This window comes from Oncorhynchus clarkii, chromosome 1 (genome assembly GCF_045791955.1).
Source record: "Oncorhynchus clarkii lewisi isolate Uvic-CL-2024 chromosome 1, UVic_Ocla_1.0, whole genome shotgun sequence".
NCBI classification, from domain to species: Eukaryota; Metazoa; Chordata; class Actinopteri; order Salmoniformes; family Salmonidae; genus Oncorhynchus; species Oncorhynchus clarkii.
In genome coordinates, this window is record NC_092147.1 from 57,353,461 (window position 1) to 57,375,584 (window position 22,124).

The window sequence follows — 22,124 nt, forward strand, 5'->3', positions numbered from 1 at the left end:
GCTGTACAGTAAAAAACTGCGACTCGCAATGACTAATCTATTCCTATTTGCTATAACCTATTTCAATAAATAAGTTACAGTGCCTTGCGAAAGTATTCGGCCCCCTTGAACTTTGCGACCTTTTGCCACAATTCAGGCTTCAAACATAAAGATATAAAACTGTATTTTTTTGTGAAGAATCAACAACAAGTGGGACACAATCATGAAGTGGAACGACATTTATTGGATATTTCAAACTTTTTTAACAAATCAAAAACAGAAAAATTGGGCGTGCAAAATTATTCAGCCCCCTTAAGTTAATACTTTGTAGCGCCACCTTTTGCTGCGATTACAGCTGTAAGTCGCTTGGGGTATGTCTCTATCAGTTTTGCACATCGAGAGACTGACATTTTTCCCCATTCCTCCTTGCAAAACAGCTTGAGCTCAGTGAGGTTGGATGGAGAACATTTGTGAACAGCAGTTTTCAGTTCTTTCCACAGATTCTCGATTGGATTCAGGTCTGGACTTTGACTTGGCCATTCTAACACCTGGATATGTTTATTTTTGAACCATTCCATTGTAGATTTTGCTTTATGTTTTGGATCATTGTCTTGTTGGAAGACAAATCTCCGTCCCAGTCTCAGGTCTTTTGCAGACTCCATCAGGTTTTCTTCCAGAATGGTCCTGTATTTGGCTCCATCCATCTTCCCATCAATTTTAACCATCTTCCCTGTCCCTGCTGAAGAAAAGCAGGCCCAAACCATGATGCTGCCACCACCATGTTTGACAGTGGGGATGGTGTGTTCACGGTGATGAGCTGTGTTGCTTTTAGGCCAAACATAACGTTTTGCATTGTTGCCAAAAAGTTCCATTTTGGTTTCATCTGACCAGAGCACCTTCTTCCACATGTTTGGTGTGTCTCCCAGGTGGCTTGTGGCAAACTTTTAACAACACTTTTTATGGATATCTTTAAGAAATGGCTTTCTTCTTGTAATCCTGTCTTCACTTTTCATTCATCTGATTCTATCTACAATGCATCCCTTCTGAAATGATTCCGTATTCTAACATTATCCATAATCTGATGTTATAAGAAGATTTTATTGTCTATTGTCACAGGACATAGACATTGTATTTCTTATTTCTGTGAGCTGTGACAATGGCTTTATCCCAACCCCTGGAAACACACATACACACACCTACGGAGAGGTTGGAACACAGGGCCAGTCTCAGTCCTGCGCCCCTGGAGCAGTTCAAGGGTTAAGTGCTTTTCCCAAGGGCACAATGGCAGGAAATGGCATCTAGGATATTGTGGTCTAGCACTGAGTAAGACCACCCTGCACTCACCTGCTTTGGTCCATTTGATGGTGGGGATCTCTCTGCCTGTGGCAGAACACTGGATGTTGACCTCCTTGTCCAGCTCCAGGCACTGAGATGGCTGGGGCGTAGGGGTGAACTTCAGTTTCTCTGGAACACACAGGTAAAAAGGTCAAACACACCAAGACCCACACAGCTAAGAGAGAGTAGCCTGGTCCCAGGTACACCCCATGGTACACTATACAAAGCTATTTACAGCATGTTCAGACACATTTAAGAACATGCAGATGCAAGCACACACGTTCACATGGCTGAATGAAGAATCACAAGAGTATCAGGATCTTAGATCACCAAAACAAAGACGAGGTAGACAAAGCAAGTCAGGAATTAGACAACCCATGTTAACAACACTAGAACAGCAGCACCAGGGGAACATCTAAGGTTAAACTGAATTAAACTGGCTGATCACGTTCAAACACATGCTCTCTCCCATGCACGCACGCACATCATGTAGTTCCAGCTCACCCAGTACATAGACTCTGGCATTTCCAGACAGCTTGCCTCCCTCTGTCCTGCTCACACAGGCATACATCTGACCATCATACACCTCCACATTATTGATGCGAAGAGTACCATTGGGGAACACTGTAAAGCGTGGGTCCTGATAAAGAAGAGAGGGAGAAGGGTAAGAGAATGGAGAGGAATGGCCTAGATACCGTTTTTTTTATGTGTGTGTGTGTGTGTGTGTGTGTGTGTGTGTGTGTGTGTGTGTGTGTGTGTGTGCATACGTGCATGTGTCTGTGTGTGATAGAAAGAGAAAGAGAGAGATACTGACCTCAGGCATGACCATAATGCTGTTTCGGTGCCACGTGACCTCAGGCTCAGGGGTAGCCTGAGCGTGGCAATGGAGGTAGCCTGGTCTTCCCTCCTCCAGGTTGCTGTCCTGGGGCTTGGTTACCCACACTGGGGCAGCTGAATCACACACACAAATGAATAATTATTACTCTAGTACAAGCCAGAGTCAATCATGTTGAATCCCAAATTTACCCCTTGCTTAGGAACAGAATGGACAAGTAACGACTAAAGCACAACCCTATAATAGGGACCAGAGTTTTGCATGGTCAGGACACACTGCTGGCCCTAGCCATGATGTAATAGGTCAGAAGACGGTGGCCTGACTCACTGGCAACTGTGAAGGTCAGCTCCTGGGTCTTGCGGCCCGCCTTGTTTTGGGCCACGCAGGTGTAGGAGCCTGAGTCGCCCTGCTCGGTGGGGCTGAAGACCAGCTCACTGCCTTCCTGGTACACCCGTCCCTCCGTGGGGACCCGCACCCCTTCCCGCTCCCACCACACCTCAGGCTGGGGCTTTCCACGCGGGGCTGTACAGGACACACGCTGCATGGTGTCTGCTGTGAAGACCCGGGACTGTCTGGGGGACATATCCTCAATCTCTGTAAAAAAAAAAAAAATAAAAAAAAAAGAGAGAGAGAGAGAGAGAGAGAGAGAGAGAGAGAGAGAGAGAGAGAGAGAGAGAGAGAGAGAGAGAGAGAGAGAGAGAGAGAGAGAGAGAGAGAGAGAGAGAGAGAGAGAGAGAGAGAGAGAGAGAGAGAGAGAGAGAGAGAGAGAGAGAGAATGTGGCATTATTTTAATGCTCAAATTGATTTACATTTAAACTACTGTAGTCTCAGGAGATAATAATCAAAATGTGTTTCATGCCAATGAAGCATTTTTCGAATTTGAATTTCAGAGGCATTAGCATACTTGTCTTCAGTCTGAAATGCTATTCAGGGACGCCGAAAATTCATTATTTTATTTTTAAGAAACAACTACTGAAAGTATTCAGACCCCTTGCCTTATTCCACATTTTGTTATGTCAAAGCATTATTCTAAAATGTATTAAATAAATTTCCCCCCCTCAATCTACACACAAAAAGTGAAAACAGGTTCAGAAATTTTAGCAAATGTATAAAAAATATAAAACAGAAATACTTTATTTACATAAGTATTGGGACCCTTTGCTTTGAGACGCAAAATTGAGCTCAGGTGATTCATGTTTCCATTGATCATCCTTGAGATGTTTCTACAACTTGATTGGAGTCCAGCTGTATTGGTGTCACGTTCTGACCTTTATTTCCTTTGTTTTGTATTTATTTAGTATGGTCAGGGCGTGAGTTGGGTGGGCAGTCTATGTTTGATTTTCTATGATTTGCGGATTTTTATGTTTCGGCCTAGTATGGTTCTCAATCAGAGGCAGGTGTCATTAGTTGTCTCTGATTGAGAATCATACTTAGGTAGCCTGGTTTGCACTGTTTGTTGGTGGGTGATTGTCTATGTCAGTGGCTTGTGTCAGCACAGGTCTCATTTATAGCTTCACGGTCGTTATTGGTTTATTGTTTTGTATGCAGTGTCAGTACTTTCTTTATTAAGGATTTACCATGGACACTTACCACGCCACATTTTGGTCCGACTCTCCTTCACACCTAGAAAACCGTGACAATTGGACATGATTTGGAAAGAAACACACCTGTCTACAAAAGATCCCACAGCTGACAGCGCATGTCAGAGCAAAAACCAAGTCATGAGGTCGAAGAAATTGTCCGTAGAGCTCAGAGACATGATTGTGTCGAGGCACAGATCTGGGGAAGTGTACCCAAATATTTCTGCAGCATTGAAGGTCTCCAAGAACACAGTGGCCTCCATCATTCTTAAATGGAAGAAGTTTGGAACCACCACGACTCTTCCTAAAGCTGGCCGGCTGGCCAAACTGAACAATTGGGGGAGAAGAATCCGATGGTCACTCTGGCAAAGCTCCTCTGTGGAGATGGGAGAAACTTCCAGAAGGACGACCATCTCTGCAGCACTCTACCAATCAGGGCTTTATGGTAGAGTGGCCAGACAGAAGCCACTCCTCAGTAAAAGGCAGCCCACTTGGAGTTTTCCAAAGGCACATAAAGGACTTTCAGACCATGAGAAACAAGATTCTCTGGTCTGATGAAACCAAGATTGAACTCTGGCCTGAATGTCAAGCGTCACATCTGGAGGAAACCTGGCACCATCCCTACGGTGAAGCATGGTAGTGGCAACATCATACTATGGGGATGTTTTTCAGTGGCAGGGACTGGGAGACTAGTCAGGATCAAGTGAAAGATCAACAGAGCAAAGTACATAGTGTTCCTTGACGAAAACCTGCTCCAGAGCGCTCAGGACCTCAGACTGGGGCAAAGGTTGACCTTCCAACAGGACAACGACCCTAAGCTCACAGCCAAGACAATGCAGGAGTGGATTCGGGACAAGTCTCTGAATGTCCTTGAGTGGCCCAGCCAGAGCCCAGACTTGAACCTGATAAAACATCTCTGAAAATACCTGAAAATAGCTGTGCAGCAATGCTCCCCATCCAACCTGACAGAGCTTGAGAGGATATGCAGAGAAGAATGGGAGAAACTCCCCAAATACAGGTGTGCCGAGCTTGTGGTGTCATACCCAAGGAGATTTACGGCTGTAATCCCTCTCAAAGGTGCTTCAACAAAGTACTGAGTAAAGAGTCTCAATGCTTATGTAAATTACATATTTCAGTAAAAAGAAACACACAAAGAAACAGGTAAAATTCAAAACCTGTTTTTGCTTTGTCATTATGGGGTATTGTGTGTAGATTGATGAGAAAAATAAACAATTTAATCAATTTTAGAGTAAGGCTGTAACGTAACAAAATGTAGAAAAAGTCAAGGGGTCTGAATACTTTCTGAATGCACTGTACAGCAAGGGAACAGCAATTAGAGGACAAATCCTGAATTGTATTTGTAATGAACACGATGGGAGACAGAGCGGGTTTCAAGCACAGGGCGCAGCAGGTGTTTATTGTGAAGGACCACAGGAGGAGGCAGGTAGCTGGGTCCAGGGGCAGGCAGAAGGTCATACACAGGGGGTCTAAAAAGGCAACAGTACCGGCAGGGAAAAGGCTAGTAACGTCATCTGGGAGATCAGGCAATAGGTTGATAACAGGAAATCCGAGGTACAGGCAGGGAATAGGCAAAAGGCGTCGATAATGAGGCAGGCAAAAACTATCATATGCGGGAGGATAAATTATGGGGAAACACAGCATTGACATTGATGGGGTGCAAAGAACTGAACTAAATAGTGTGTGATAATGACATACAGGTGTGTGAACAGGTGATCAGAATTCAGGTGATTGGGATCTGGAGAGTGAGCTGCGTTCAGGGGATCTATGTGTTTGAGAGTGTGAGCTGGAAAGTGGGCTGGAAAGTGAGATGCGTTCAGGGGATCTATGTGTTTGAGAGTGTGAGTTGGAAGAAGACGTTACAGTTTTGAAATACTAGTTTCATACACTATCTTCCGTATACTTTGAGCATTTGCTTTAGACAGCCTGGAGTGCCAGATGTGTGTGGTCTGCATTTTTGCTGATATCCTAATGGTTGTATTGCTCCAGGCAAGCTCAATTAAGCCCAGCTAAAGTATTTGAAATTATTTAAAATAATATTTGAACCCAGGTCTATGTATGTCTGACTGTATACAGTCATGGCCAAAGGCTTTGAGAATGACACAAATATTAATTTCACAAAGTCGGCTGCCTCAGTGTCTTTAGATATTTTTGTCAGATGTTACTATGGAATACTGAAATATAATTACAAGTATTTCATAAGTGTCAAAGGCTTTTATTGACAATTACATGAAATTGATGCAAAGAGTCAATATTTGCAGTGTTGACCCTTCTTTTTCAAGACCTCTGCAATCCGCCCTGGCATGCTGTCAATTAACTTATGTGCCACATCCTGACTGATAGCAGCCCATTCTTGCATAATCAATGCTTGGAGTTTGTCAGAATTTGAGGGGTTTTGTTTGTCCACCCGCCTCTTGAGGATTGACCACAAGTTCTCAATGGGATTAAGGTCTGGGAGTTTCCTGGCCATGGACCCAAAATATTGATGTTTTGCAGAGGTCTTGAAAACTAAGTATTCCATAGTAACATCTGACAAAACAATATCTAAAGACACTGAGGCAGCAGACTTTGTGAAAATTAATATTTGTGTCATTCTCAAAACTTTCGACCACGACTGTGTATACAGTAAGTGGAATGCGATCTACCGTTGAGACTCACAGGACTGCCTCTCTTTCTTTCACTACTACTGTGAGCTACTACAGTGTATTGCCCAACATGCCTCTCAAACCAGGTCAACAGTTCGAACCTGATCCTTACCAGGTGAACATAAGAAGAGTCCCAAATGACACCCTATTCCCTACCTAGTGCATTACTTTTGACCAGAGCCCTACGGGCCCTTGTCAATGGTAGTGCACTATATAGGGAATAGGATGCCATTTGAAATAAAGTTATTAGAGTTAAGAGGGAAAAAACGCACCACATTCTTCAGCAGATGAAAGAGAGCATTGTGTGTGTGCATGCCTGTGTGTGTTTTGGGGCTGACATAGAGGGACTGTTTAACCTTTTACACTTGTTTAACCTTTTACAATTGGCCTATATGGATAGGTGTATATTGACATGTTTCTTACAGAAGAAATATGAAAAGCATATGCATAACCATGGTAGCAATTGAAAGGGAACAGCAGTTTTGAGATAATTGGGGAAATGATTAGTCCAAACATTCCACTGTTGATTTGATGTGCATTTTACATTGACTTTACTTTTCGCCGCATTTGTTGACAACAAAATCTGTCAGATAAGACTATTCCTGGAAAATGTGTGGTAGTTGCAACATAAGACAACTAAAATTTCAAGGGTTGGAGTGAGAGGACTAACTGGTGTCTTCAAGTGGCCACACACATCTACAAAGTGGGCACAGTTCCTAAGTAATTTCAATGCACTTTTAAAACTTCAACGCTAAGGTACTTTTATTTTTGCTCTCCTAGCTGTGCCGATGAGGAACTACAGCAAGCACACTTGTAGTTGTTTTGTTTGGAACACAACCCTGCATCCCGCCATCACACAACTACTGTTGTTGTTCACATAATCCAAAAACAGTCCATTATAAATAACAATCTGGGTCAGGTGGGCATGACTTCAAAGCTTGTTCTTTTGCCAATATGACTAGCTAAAACATCAAATATGATCTTACAGTGTTAGGCTTTCACAAGGCAATTCAGAGAAACCGATCGCAATTTTGGTGCGCGGATAACTGTCTTCACAACAAACAACAACCCAGGGTATGATGCCATGTCCTCTTGTAACTGCAAATTTGGACTCATGGGTGGTTGGCTTGCTTATATGACATCAAAGCGGTATTTATTATAATCCACAACGTCTCATATTTCAAAATACATAGAGTCCTTTTAATTTACAGAATTTCCCTCACTCAGACAACAAAACCCTTGCAAAAGTTGCACAATTAGGGATGGGGGTAACTTCTTGTTGCGTGCGGTGCTCAATTTCAGAACGGTTGTGAAGCTCAGAGCCAGAGTTCTGATGTAATGTATAGCATGTTAATGTATGGCCACTATGTTCCAATTTAGGAGCTTATCAGTGTCCAAATCGGCCATTTTCAACCAGTATAAATGTACGAGTGTGAAGGGTTAAACTTGTCCCAAAAACGCTAAACCCGGATCGGTGTGACAAAATTCCAGTTTAATGCCTTAAGGCAGGGGTTCCAAAACATTTTCACTCAGGCCCACCTTCCAGGGGAACACATTTAAATACATTTAAATTCAGTTTTTCACAATTCTTGACATTTAATCCTAGTAAAAATGCCCTGTATAAAATCAGGTAGGATCACCACTTTATTTTAAGAATGTGAAATGTCAGAATAATAGAGGAGAGAATGATTATTTCAGCTTTTATTTCTTTCATCACATTCTCAGTGGGTCAGAAGATTACAAACACTTGATTAGTATATGGTAGCCTGGCCTTTAAATTGTTTAACTTGGGGCAAACGTTTCGGGTAGCCTTCCACAAGCTTACCACAATAAATTGGGTGAATTTTGGACCATTCCTCCTGACAGAGCTGGTGTAACTGAGTCTGGTTTGTAGGCCTCCTTGTTCGCACACGCTTTTTCAGTTCTGCCCACAAATTTTCTGTAAGTTGAGGTCAGGGCTTTGTGATGGCCAATCCAATCCAATACCTTGAATTTGTTGTCCTTAAGTAATTTTGCCATTCAAGTATGCTTGGGGTCATTGTCCACTTGGAAGACCCAATTGCGACCAAGCTTTAACTTCCTGACTGATGTCTTGAGATGTTGCTTCAATATATCCACATAATTTTCTTCCCTCATGATGCCATCTATTTTGTGAAGTGCACCAGTCCCTCCTGCAGCAAAGCACCCACACAACATGATGCTGCCACCCCCGTGCTTCACGATTGGAATGGTGTTCTTCGGCTTGCAAGTCTCCCCTTTTTTCCTCCAAACATAACGATGGTCATTATGGCCAAACAGTTCTATTTTTGTTTCATCAGACCAGAGGACATTTCTCCAAAAAGTACAATCTTTGTCCCCATGTGCAGTTGCAAACCGTAGTCTGGCTTTTTTTTATGGCGGTTTTAGAGCAGTGGCTTCTTCCTTCCTGAGCTGCCTTTTAGGGTTATGTCGATATAGGAATCAATTTACTGTGGATATAGATAACCTTGTACCTGTTTCCTCCAGGATATTCAGAAGGTCCTTTGCTGCTGTTCTGGGATTGATTTGCACTTTTCGCACCAAAGTACATTCATCTCTAGGAGACAGAACGCGTCTCCTTCCTGAGCGGTATGATGGCTGCGTGGTCCCATGGTGTTTATAATTGCGTACTATTGTTTGTACAGATGAACGTGGTACCTTCAGGCGTTTGGAAATTGCTCCCAATAACGAACTAGACTTGTGGAGGGCTACACTTTTTTTCTGAGCTCTTGGCTGATTTCTTTTGATTTTCCCATGATGTCAAGCAAAGAGGCACTGAGGTTGAAGGTAGGCCTTGAAATACATCCAGTACAGTATACAGTATATATATACAGTATATATACAGTATATTTCAATGCCATTTTAAATCTAATTTACTTGCAATTATATACATTTCGCCATGTCTAATGTGTATCAAACATTACAACAAAATCTATTGGGCCAAAAAAACCTAGCTAAAAAAATGTTAGCTGACATGGGCTGATCTGGACATTTCTGACAAGTTATAAATAGTTCTATGGTATGTAACATGATGAGGAAAAATGATGATGCACTACCCAATTTCCAAATTGTGCCTTCCACTATTACAACTTTGAAGAGTAAATTGAGCCCCCCCCCCCCCCTGCCTGTCCCACAGTTTGGGAACCACTGCCTTAAGGGATTAGCAAGATATTAGGTGAATTAAGGTATTTAAATGGAGCTGTGGTTCACTAGGGTTAAGACTGCAGATACCCCCTGTATGAGACCCAGTTAGGGCCCAGGTACAGAAAATGGACTATAACAGGGAGGTACTACTACCTGGAGTTGTCCAATCAGAAACGTACATTTTTGTTTTTCGTTGCATTTTAATTTAATCTCCAGTGACATGTTTTTTTTTATTTATTTTTTATTTATTTTTTTTACACACAATTACTCAAACCCATTTGATATTCATTTAGGCAATTTAGGTCATACCTCACCTGCTGTCAACTTGCCACATGACACCCCATGTCTCCCACTAACTGCTCTATTCAAATCATCCCACATTCTCTTTCCTAACAAAGCCATACATGATAGTGTGTGTGTGTGTGTGTGAGTACATGCACGCATGTGAGCTCATGCGTGTGTGTGTGGTCTCTACAATGAGTCTGAAACAGCTGGAAGGCGAGAGGGAGGAAGGAAGCAGGGGAGGAAACAGCTTCTGAGGGAGGAGAGGAGATGAGAAGAGGAGAGCAGGAAGCAGCACACCGCCTGTGGAGGATACAGCTGGGGCGTATGTCAATAAGGGAATGAGATTATCACAGGAGATATCTGCCCCTAAGTGAAGGAGTGAGAAAGACACACGAGACACACGAGACACACGAGACAGACAGACAGACAGACAGACAGACAGACAGGGAGGGAGGGAGGGAGGGAGGGAGGGAGGGAGGGAGGGAGGGAGGGAGGCTGACACTGCCATATATCGTCCATTCCAACTGGCAGGCAACTCAGTATACAGTAAGTGGAATGCGATCAGGAGCTCTACAGTTAAGACTCACAAGACTGCCTCTCTTTCTTTCATTACTACTGTGAGCTACTACAGTAGGTGCAGCTCTTAACTGGAAGTCATTAGCTGTGCATTGCCAAACATGCCTCTCAAAGCAGGTCACCAGTTTGATCCTGATCCTTCCCAGGTTAATATAAACACAGTCTCAAATGACACCTTATTCCCTACATAGTGCACACATTTTGACCAGGGACCAATGGGCCCTTTGAGAGCTTGGGACTGTACGGTTCTATCTGCAAAAAGATGATTCTGAGATAATTGGCTTTATATTTCTGAACCCTCAATGGTTTGAATGGTGTCAGAAATGTTTATCTTGTATTCTTTTGAACTTAACATGAATTGGGGTATTTAGAGTCCTATGTAGGTAGAGAACGTAGAACAGAATAAGGAACAGAATATATCAATAAAATAGAATATGTCAATAAAAAATGCAGATAGAACCTTATAGTCCCAATCTCTCGCCTTTTCAAAGGTAGTGCACTATATAGGGAATAGACTGCCATTTGAGACTCATTATAGTTAAGATGTAAAAAACGCACCACATTCTTCAGCAGATGAAAGGGAGTGTGTGTGCGTGCGTGCCTGTGTGTGCCTGTTGATGCCTGTGTGTGTGTGTGTTTAAACAGAGTGACTGTTTAAACTTGTCCCAAATACGCTGAACCCGGGTCGATGTGACACAATTCCAGTTTAATGCCTTCAGGGATTAACAACAGATTAGGTGAATTAAGGTATGTAAATGGAGTGTGGTTCACTGGGTGAAGACTGCAGAGGCCCCTGTATGGGGCCCAGTTAGGGCCCATACAAAGTCCCGGGGGCCACAGTAACCGAGGTACACTAGGGCCTGGGAGGGGTGTGACACTTGATCCATCATCAGAAAACAAAAATTACCTGGGTCATGTTCATTAGGAACAAAATGGACGACAATGGACTGAAACAGGGAGGTACTACTACCTGGACTTGTCTAATCAGAAACGTTCATTTTAGTCTTCCGTTGCGTTTAAAACCTTTTTGCATTGTGTGCCCTAATGAACACAACCCAGATTAGCTGCTTAATAGATGCATCTCCAGTGAAATGTATGTTTATACACAATAACTAAAATCCATATGAAGGCTGCCAAAGAGCGTGCTTACATCCGCTACGACAAGCTCATTGTCCACCCTCCCTCCCAAAAGCTAAGCTAAACTTCTGGGTCAGTAGCTTCATCACAAACACACACATACACCAACTGACACTCAAGTGCCTGATTGACTGACTCTATTAGCCAAACAATGTTTGTATTTGTATTTTATGTTCTTCTCCATATTATGTCTATCTATGATAAGCTACACAGGAAAGGGTAGCCCATTTTAATAATAGCCTATATTAATATATGTAGTCTTAGAAATAATGTTAATGAAATCAATAACATTCATATACTGGCCATCTCTGAAACTCACTAAGATAATTTGATGTTAATTTGATGTTACAGCAGTAGCAATACAAGTTTATAACATCTACAGAAAAGAGGTCACCTGCATAGGCTACCAAGTGCTGACAGTCAGTATTTTGATAATATGTTTGTAATGCTTGATAATGTGTGTGATGTTAACAGAGAGGTTTATTTTCTGGGTGACCTGAGCATTGACTGGTTAGGAACAAGCTGTCCTCTAAAGCTTCTAATTGTGACTAATATAACCCAGGTTATCACTAAACCAACTATAGTGTCACGCCCTGACCTTAGAGATCCTTATTATTCTCTATGTTTGGTTAGGTCAGGGTGTGACAAGGGTGGGAAATTCTATGTTTTCTGTTTCTTTGTTTTTGGCCGAGTGTGGTTCAGAGGCAGGTGTCTATCGTTGTCTCTGATTGGGGATCATATTTAGGCAGCCATTTTTCCCACCATTAGGTTGTGGGATCTTGTTTTCTGTTTAGTGTCTTAGCCTGACAGAACTGTACGCTTTTGTTTTCGCTTTTGTTATTTTGTTTGAGTGTTTTTTGAATAAAAGTATCATGAACACTTTCCCCGCTGCGCTTTGGTCTACTCTTCCTACCACCAATGAGAGCCGTTACATATAGTGCATACCAACTGTGTTTGATCTGTGACATCCGTTCTCATTGATCATATCTTCACAAATGCTGCAGAACTTTGCACCAAAGCAATATCAGTTCCCATTGGCTGTAGTGACCATAACATTGTGGCAAGAACTAGGAAAGCCAAAATGCCAAAAGTTGGACCTAAAGTAATTTATTAAAAAAACCTACAAAATGTTTTCTCAGGGCTCTTTTGTTGAAGATGTAAAACATTTACAGTACCAGTCAAAAGTTTGGACACACCTACTCATTCAAGGGTTTCTCTTTATTTTTTACTATTTTCTACAATGTAGAACATTAGTGAAGACATCAACACTATGAAATAACACATATGGAATCATGTAGTAACTTGAAACATGAGTAGCGAACAGACATGAAACACAAACAGAGTCAATAACGCCTAGGGAAAGAACCAAAGGGAGTGGCAATTATAGGGAAGGTAATCAGGAAGGTGAGCCTGATGAGGCGCTGGTGTGTGTAATGATGGTGACAGGGGTGCGTAACAATAAGCAGACTGGCTCCAGCCGCAGGACGCCGACCAGAGGGACAGTCCCAGGGACCAGGAGCGGGCCGATCGCTTCTGCTGAGGAGTGGGAACTTGTTGAGACAGCTGAGGCATGGGAGCCTGACGAATCGGCTGAGGCATGGGAGCCTGATGATCCAACCGAGTCTCGTGAACCTGTCGAGCTAGGTGAGGCAAGGAAGCCTGACGAACTAGCTGAGGCATCCTCGGTAACTTCGGCCACGGACGCGTGATGGGCCAACCGAGTCTTGAAAACCTGACGAGCCAGCAGAGGCATGGAAGCCCTATGAGCGAGCCTAGGCATCCCTGGTAGCTCCGGTAGCGAAACCCGGACCCGACGTCACCTACAAAACAAAAAACAAAAACCACTCCCTGATGCTCCCCTTTGGTGAGGCGTTATTCTGTAACGTGTACGCTGGTAGTCGGGAAGCAAGTATGGGGTGTGTATTGAATAAATTAACATAGAACAAAACAAGAAACACAAGTAACATACAGACATGGAACACAAACAGAGTCAATAACATCTAGCGAAAGAACCAAAAAGGGTGACAGTTATAGGGGAGGTAATCAGGAAGGTAATCAGGAAGGTGCTGGAGTCCAGGTAAGTCTGATGAGGTGCTGGTGCACGTAACGATGGTGACAGGTGTGCGTAATAATAAACAGACTGGCCACCTCAAACGTCGGAGAGCGAGTATAGACAAAGGAGATGATTGTTGACTATAGGAAAAAGATGACCGAGCACGCCCCCATTCTCATCGAGGGGCTGAAGTGGAGCAGATTGAGAGCTTCAAGTTCTTTGGTGTCCACATCACCAACAAACTAACATGGTCCAAGCACACCAAGACAGTCGAGAAGAGGGCACGACAAAACCTATTCCCGCTCATGAGACTGTTAAAGATTTGACATGGGTCCTATATAGTTTCGTTATTGTTATTTTAGTGATGCTTTTTAATTACTTGTTACTTTTATTTCTTATTCTTATTTGTACTGCATTGTTGGTTAGGGGCTCGTAAGTAAGCATTTCACTGTAAGGTCTACTACACCTGTTGTATTTGGCGCATGTGATTAATAACATATGATTTGATTTGATATGTGACATACAGTGCCTTGCGAAAGTATTCGTCCCCTTTGAACTTTGCGACCTTTTGCCACATTTCAGGCTTCCAACATAAAGATATAAAACTGTATTTTTTTGTGAAGAATCAACAACAAGTGGGACACAATCATGAAGTGGAACGACATTTATTGGATATTTCAAACTTTTTTAACAAATCAAAAACTGAAAAATTGGGCGTGCAAAATTATTATTAAGTTAATTCATTATTAAGTTAATACTTTGTAGCGCCACCTTTTGCTGCGATTACAGCTGTAAGTCGCTTGGGGTATGTCTCTATCAGTTTTGCACATCGAGAGACTGACATTTTTTCCCATTCCTCCTTGCAAAACAGCTCGAGCTCAGTGAGGTTGGATGGAGAGCATTTGTGAACAGCAGTTTTCAGTTCTTTCCACAGATTCTCGATTGGATTCAGGTCTGGACTTTGACTTGGCCATTCTAACACCTGGATATGTTTATTTTTGAACCATTCCATTGTAGATTTTTCTTTATGTTTTGGATCATTGTCTTGTTGGAAGACAAATCTCCGTCCCAGTCTCAGGTCTTTTGCAGACTCCATCAGGTTTTCTTCCAGAATGGTCCTGTATTTGGCTCCATCCATCTTCCCATCAATTTTAACCATCTTCCCTGTCCCTGCTGAAGAAAAGCAGGCCCAAACCATGATGCTGTCACCACCATGTTTGACAGTGTGTTCAGGGTGATGAGCTGTGTTGCTTTTACGCCAAACAAAACGTTTTGCATTGTTGCCAAAAAGTTACATTTTGGTTTCATCTGACCAGAGCACCTTCTTCCACATGTTTGGTGTGTCTCCCAGGTGGCTTGTGGCAAACTTTAAACAACACTTTTTATGGATATCTTTAAGAAATGGCTTTCTTCTTGCCACTCTTCCATAAAGGCCAGATTTGTGCAATATACGACTGATTGTTGTCTTATGGACAGAGTCTCCCACCTCAGCTGTAGATCTCTGCAGTTCATCCAGAGTGATCATGGGCCTCTTGGCTGCATCTCTGATCAGTCTTCTCCTTGTATGAGCTGAAAGTTTAGAGGGACGGCCAGGTCTTGGTAGATTTGCAGTGGTCTGATACTCCTTCCATTTCAATATTATCGCTTGCACAGTGCTCCTTGGGATGTTTAAAGCTTGGGAAATCTTTTTGTATCCAAATCCGGCTTTAAACTTCTTCACAACAGTATCTCGGACCTGCCTGGTGTGTTCCTTGTTCTTCATGATGCTCTCTGCGCTTTTAACGGACCTCTGAGACTATCACAGTGCAGGTGCATTTATACGGAGACTTGATTACACACAGGTGGATTGTATTTATCATCATTAGTCATTTAGGTCAACATTGGATCATTCAGAGATCTTCACTGAACTTCTGGAGAGAGTTTGCTGCACTGAAAGTAAAGGGGCTGAATAATTTTGCACGCCCAATTTTTCAGTTTTTGATTTGTTAAAAAAGTTTGAAATATCCAATAAATGTCGTTCCACTTCATGATTGTTGTTGATTCTTCACAAAAAAATACAGTTTTATATCTTTATGTTTGAAGCCTGAAATGTGGCAAAAGGTCGCAAAGTTCAAGGGGGCCGAATACTTTCGCAAGGCACTGTAACTAAAAAAAAGTGTTAAACAAATCAAAATATATTTTACATTTGAGATACTTCAAAGTAGCCACCCTTTGCCTTGATGACAGCTTTGCACACTCTTGGCATTCTCTCAACCAACTTCATGAGGTAGTCACCTGGAATGCATTTCAATTAACAGGTGTACCTTAATTTGTAGAATTGATTTCCTCCTTAATGCATTTGAGCCAATCAGTTGAGTTGTGACATAGTAAATGGTGGCAACTTTGAAGAATCTGAAATATAAAATATATTTTGATTTGTTTAACACTTTTGTGGTTACTACATGATTCCATATATGTTATTTCATTGTTGTGACGTCTTCACTATTATTGTACAATATCGAAAATAGTAAAAATAAAGAAAAATCCTGGAATGAGTGTGTTCAAACTTTTGACTGGTACTGTATGTATTTACAGTATGTATGTATGGAGCATAATGTATTTACTGTTTTATTCACATGTTTTCAAGTACTGGGTACAAAATACTTTTTGAAGATTGTACTGATTATGATGAGCTAATGCTAAACGAAATGACAGATACTGTATGTGTGGCGCCATGTTTGATGACATCATACAATGCATTCTGGTTGTCACATAAACATCTGTTAGACCAAAGATGTTATAACAAAACGAGGTGAAGGGATGGTTCACTCGACTGACTTAGATTGTAAATATCGTTACTCAGGGTTGTCAGCTCAGAGCCCCCTTTCCAGGGGTTTTATTTTGATTTAGCTTGCAGACATCCTCTGTGTTTGCCCCATATTTACTGATAATAACAGTACTATTTCCTGCATCATATCCCCCCAGGATACCTTTCCCCATTCCTACCCATCATGGACTTGAAATATCCCACAAATTAAACAAACCCACCCACAAACCCTCCTAAAATAGTTTCACCAAAATCTGCCAACCCTGTTTAGCTTTCACACTACAGTTAGGCTAGGCAGTAGGCTTGTATTTGAGGTGATGATCTGTGAGGTGATGAAATTTGATCTTATTTGTGATTTGTCAAAAACTGTAAACGACTTAAGTAATGTGCTCCGGTTCTTGTATACACTGTAACAAGTACATCAAAGATTTGTAATATGTTGAAAAGTGGCTAAACTAAGTTAATATTTTTCGGACTTAGTTAAAAGAATGTAAAGAATGTAGCTGCTGTTAACTTAGTTTACACGCATCTCTTTTCTAAACAATATTACATTTTCCCATGTACTCACCAAAGATGTTGTCACGTCCTGACCTTAGTTCCTTTTGTATGTTTCTATTTTAGGTTGGTCAGGGCGTGAGTTGGGGTGGGCATTCTATGTTTTGTTCTTGTGTTTATATTTCTATATGTTTGGCCTGGTATGGTTCCCAATCAGAGGCAGCTGTCAATCGTTGTCTCTGATTGAGAACCATACATAGGTAGCCTGTTTTCCCCCTCTTGTTTGTAGGTGGTTATTTTCCGTTTCAGCGCAACCTGTTATTTAGACTGGTTTATGGAATGAGTTTGGCTGTGGATGTGTTCCCTGTGATGCTTGGATGATGAAGTTCGCATTTATTTTTTACAATAAAAGGTGAACTTGAGGAATAAAGTTGTGAAGTCCTTTATTTCCAATCAGTACAAAACACTGTTTAGATGCTTTTCAGACAACGACGCTGTTTAGACGTGTTTGTGGCATCATACGTTCTGTTGCTACTGTTCCAATCACATATTTGCGATGGTACGCTGCAGGGGACCACTCAACAATGATACCCTCAAACACCAAGTTAGACATACCTCATTTCAAAATAGACCATCATCACTGTCAACTGTGAATGATAATTACTCACGTTTTACTGGTGAAACTGCATCTGCATGCCAATCATTTGATTGATCTCAAATCAGTGTCATGGAAAAAGCCAATGCATTTCTATCTTATTGAATTATTATTTTTTGAGCGGATTAGAGCAAATGTTTAAAAAATGTAAAACGCTATTAGCCTTTTATTTTGTTTCAGTCAAAGCATACATCCTGAATAGTGGCGGGCTCTGTTGAGTGTTGGCGCATGACCCTTTTTTGGGGACTATTCAGCTTCAGCTGACCATCCTAAAATGAGCAGATGTTTTTGGTGTAAAAGGATTGTTATAGTCCTACTCTGCTATTATATTCTGTTCTGTAAAATACAAATGAATCGTTATGTCATCTTGCGAGACATTGATTCAGCTTTGATCTAACTTGACTAAACGAGCACCACTGTGAGAAGTGATCGTCTTCTATTTGTAATGATAACAATAATAATAAGTAGGACTATCAGGCGTAGGCAAACGAATCTTGATGAGTGTTATTTTAAACGATTGGAGCACTCTTCGTGGTTCTGAATGGACAACACCAAGATCACGCAATGATGAAATAGAAGTTGAAGGATAGCTGAATGATAGTTCTGCTATTAGGCCACTTAAGGAAAAAGCGTAATAAGTGTAAGTCTACGTGGTATAGCTAGTTGTAGGCTATAGCCTAATGTAAATACAAATAAATATAGCACTGTATGCGAGGAGAGCTTTAGTTGCGAGTAGGCATTTTATTGTATTGTTTTAGCTTACACTATGTATAATAAATAAACGTTGATTTGATTAGCTTGAACACATGGTTACAATATACCTTATTACAGAATACATTTTTTTTTAACTGAGGTGAACTATCAATTCATAGAATTCATTTGCATAGATTAAATCATCAAATCAATTGACCAAGTAGTGAAAATAAAATCATTACAACGCAGAATTGAAGGAAATTAATTTAAAAACAGCAATAAAATCAAGCTTTTGGTGTGGTGTAATGCATCTCAATAAACTAGAACCTAAATGCATTATTACCTCCAACTTGGATATATTCAACCAATAGCCATTACAAGCTAAACATCCCAAGCAGGGCAACAGCAACTTCCACAGAGGGTCAGGCTCCTTGGGCTTTGCCGTGGCCACTCTGGTTGTGGGTGTCCTCGTCAGAATGGTGGCACTGTAACCAAGTGGTCAAATATCATTCTGAGTTCCACTGCACAAGAGAGGGTCCATGGAGTTTTATGAACATGTTGTAATTAAATAGAATTCATTTAGAATGTATCCAAATTAATTTCCCTGAAATAGTTTTACCAGCTCTGCTTATTCTCAAATTGAAAAATATGAGGGAACGCCGCTCATCCGCTCTCCGGCAGCACTACTACACCCCTGGTCACTACAAAGATACATTCTTCTTCTTTTTTTCACCCCTTTTTTCTCCCCAATTTCGTGGTATCCAATTGGTAGTAGTTACAGTCTTGTCTCATTGCTGCAACTGCCATACGGACTCTGGAGAGGCGTCCTCCGAAGCACAACCCAACCAAGCCGCACTGCTTCTTGACACAATGCCCATCCAACCCAGAAGCCAGCTGCACCAATGTGTTGGAGGAAACACGGATATCCCTGCCGGCCAAACCCTCCCCTAACCCGGACGACGCTGGGCCAATTGTGCGCCGCCCAATGGGCCTCCCGGTCGCGGCCAGCTGCGACAGAGCCAGGACTCGAACCCAGAATCTCTAGTGGCACAGCTAGCACTGCGATGCGCCACACGGGAGGCCTTAGGCATTCTTCTTAACTCTGTTGCCAGAGAGGAAGGAAACAAACCGCTCAGGGATTTCACCATGAGGCCAATGGTGACTTTAAAAAACTTACAGAGTTTAATGGCTGTGATTGGAGAAAACTGAGGATGGATCAACAACATTGTAGTTAACCCACAATACTAACCTACTTGACAGAGGGAAAATGATGAAAGCCTGTACAGAATACAAATATTACAAAACATGCATCCTGTTTGCAAAAAGGCACTAAAGTAATACTGCAAAAAATGTGGCTAAGCAATTCATTTTTTGTCCTGAATACAAAGAGTTATGTTTGGGGCAAATGCAATACAACACATTACTGAGTCCCACTTCAAGCATAGTGGTGGCTGCATCATGTTATAGGTATGCTTGTAATCGTTAAGGGCTGGGGAGTTTTTGTAGAATAAAAAAAGAAACGGAATGGAGCTAAGCACAGGAAAGATCCTAGAGGAAAACCTGGTTCAGTCTGCTTTCTACCAGACACTGGGAGATGAATTCACCATTCAGCAGGACAATAACCTAAAAAACAAGACCAAATCTACACTGGAGTTGCATACCAAGAAGACAGTGAATATTCCTGAGTGGCCGAGTTACAGCTTAGACTTCTATGGCAAGACCTGAAAATGCTTGTCTAGCAAGGATCAACAACCAATTTAACTGAGCTTGAAGAACTTTGAAAAGTAAAAATGGGCAAATGTTGCACAATCCAGGTGTAGAAAGCTCTTAGAGCCTTACCCAGAAAGACTTACAGCTGTAGTCGCTGCCAAAGGTGCTGCTACAAACGGGTTTGATTAATTATGTAAATGAGATATTTCTGTATTTAATTTTCAATACATTTGTAAACATTTCTAAAAACATGTTTTCACTTTGTCATTATGGGGTATTGTGTGTAGATGGTAAGCATAAAAATATATACAGTGCCTTGCGAAAGTATTCGACCCCCTTGAACTTTGCGACCTTTTGCCACATTTCAGGCTTCAAACATAAAGATATAAAACTGTATTTTTTTGTGAAGAATCAACAACAAGTGGGACACAATCATGAAGTGGAACGACATTTATTGGATATTTCAAACTTTTTTAACAAATCAAAAACTGAAAAATTGGGCGTGCAAAATTATTCAGCCCCTTTTAATACTTTCAGTGCAGCAAACTCTCACATCCAGAAGTTCAGTGAGGATCTCTGAATGATCCAATGTTGACCTAAATGACTAATGATGATAAATACAATCCACCTGTGTGTAATCAAGTCTCCGTATAAATGCACCTGCACTGTGATAGTCTCAGAGGTCCGTTAAAAGCGCTGAGAGCATCATTTCAATATTATCGAAGATGTTTACAAATCTTTTTGGGCTTTAAACACACCAGGCAGGCTCTCTGCGCTTTTAGGACCTACTGTTGTGAAGAAGTTTAAAGCCGTATTTGGATACAAAAAGATTTCCCAAGCTTTAAACATCCCAAGGAGCACTGTGCAAGCGATAATATTGAAATGGAAGGAGTATCAGACCACTGCAAATCTTAAAGATATCCATAAAAAGTGTTGTTTAAAGTTTGCCACAAGCCACCTGGGAGACACACCAAACATGTGGAAGAAGGTGCTCTGGTCAGATGAAACCAAAATTGAACTTTTTGGCAACAATACAAAACGTTATGTTTGGCGTAAAAGCAACACAGCTGAACACACCATCCCCACTGTCAAACATGGTGGTGGCAGCATCATGGTTTGGGCCTGCTTTTCTTCAGCAGGGACAGGGAAGATGGTTAAAATTGATGGGAAGATGGATGGAGCCAAATACAGGACCATTCTGGAAGAAAACCTGATGGAGTCTGCAAAAGACCTGAGACTGGGACGGAGATTTGTCTTCCAACAAGACAATGATCCAAAACATAAAGCAAAATCTACAATGGAATGGTTCAAAAATAAACATATCCAGGTGTTAGAATGGCCAAGTCAAAGTCCAGACCTGAATCCAATCGAGAATCTGTGCAAAGAACTGAAAACTGCTGTTCACAAATGCTCTCCATCCAACCTCACTGAGCTCGAGCTGTTTTGCAAGGAGGAATGGGAAAAAATGTCAGTCTCTCGATGTGCAAAACTGATAGAGACATACCCCAAGCGACTTACAGCTGTAATCGCAGCAAAAGGTGGCGCTACAAAGTATTAACTTAAGGGGGCTGAATAATTTTGCACGCCCAATTTTTCAGTTTTTGATTTGTTAAAAAAGTTTGAAATATCCAATAAATGTCGTTCCACTTCATGATTGTGTCCCACTTGTTGTTGATTCTTCACAAAAAAATACAGTTTTATATCTTTATGTTTGAAGCCTGAAATGTGGCAAAAGGTCGCAAAGTTCAAGGGGGCCGAATACTTTCGCAAGGCACTGTATATATTCAGGCTGTAACACAACAAAATGTGGGTATGAAATACTTTCTGAAAAGGCACAGTAGCCATGTTATTTTTAATCGTTTGTGTTATTCATCACTCACTGCATAATTATTCCTTGAGCCATTATAATAAAAAAATAATAAAAAAAAACATTTATCTTCAACTCTGCATTGTTGGAAAAGGACCCGTAAGTTAGCATTTCACTGTTAGTCTACAACTGTTGTTTACAAAGCATGTCACAAATAAAACATTTAATTGATTGATTTGATTCTATCAGTGTATTGGTGTTTTGTTACTTGTCGTGTTTTATGTTTTTGTGTGGATCCCAGGAAGTATAGCTGCTGCTTCAACACTGCCATATATCCTCCATTCCACACATTC

General features: G+C 41.4%; 1 protein-coding gene across 1 annotated transcript in view; it reads right to left on the bottom strand.

The window, feature by feature from the left end:
• LOC139409150 (protein tyrosine kinase 7b) overlaps positions 1 to 22,124 on the bottom strand; it is a 206,400-nt gene that overhangs the window by 20,480 nt on the left and 163,796 nt on the right. Inside the window, exons 7-10 of the mRNA XM_071153919.1 lie at positions 2,477 to 2,743; positions 2,129 to 2,265; positions 1,819 to 1,954; positions 1,324 to 1,443 (exon numbers count right to left, since the gene is read on the bottom strand). Of these exons, the coding sequence (XP_071010020.1) occupies positions 1,324 to 1,443; positions 1,819 to 1,954; positions 2,129 to 2,265; positions 2,477 to 2,743 (660 nt within the window). The remainder of the gene's footprint in view (positions 1 to 1,323; positions 1,444 to 1,818; positions 1,955 to 2,128; positions 2,266 to 2,476; positions 2,744 to 22,124) is intronic.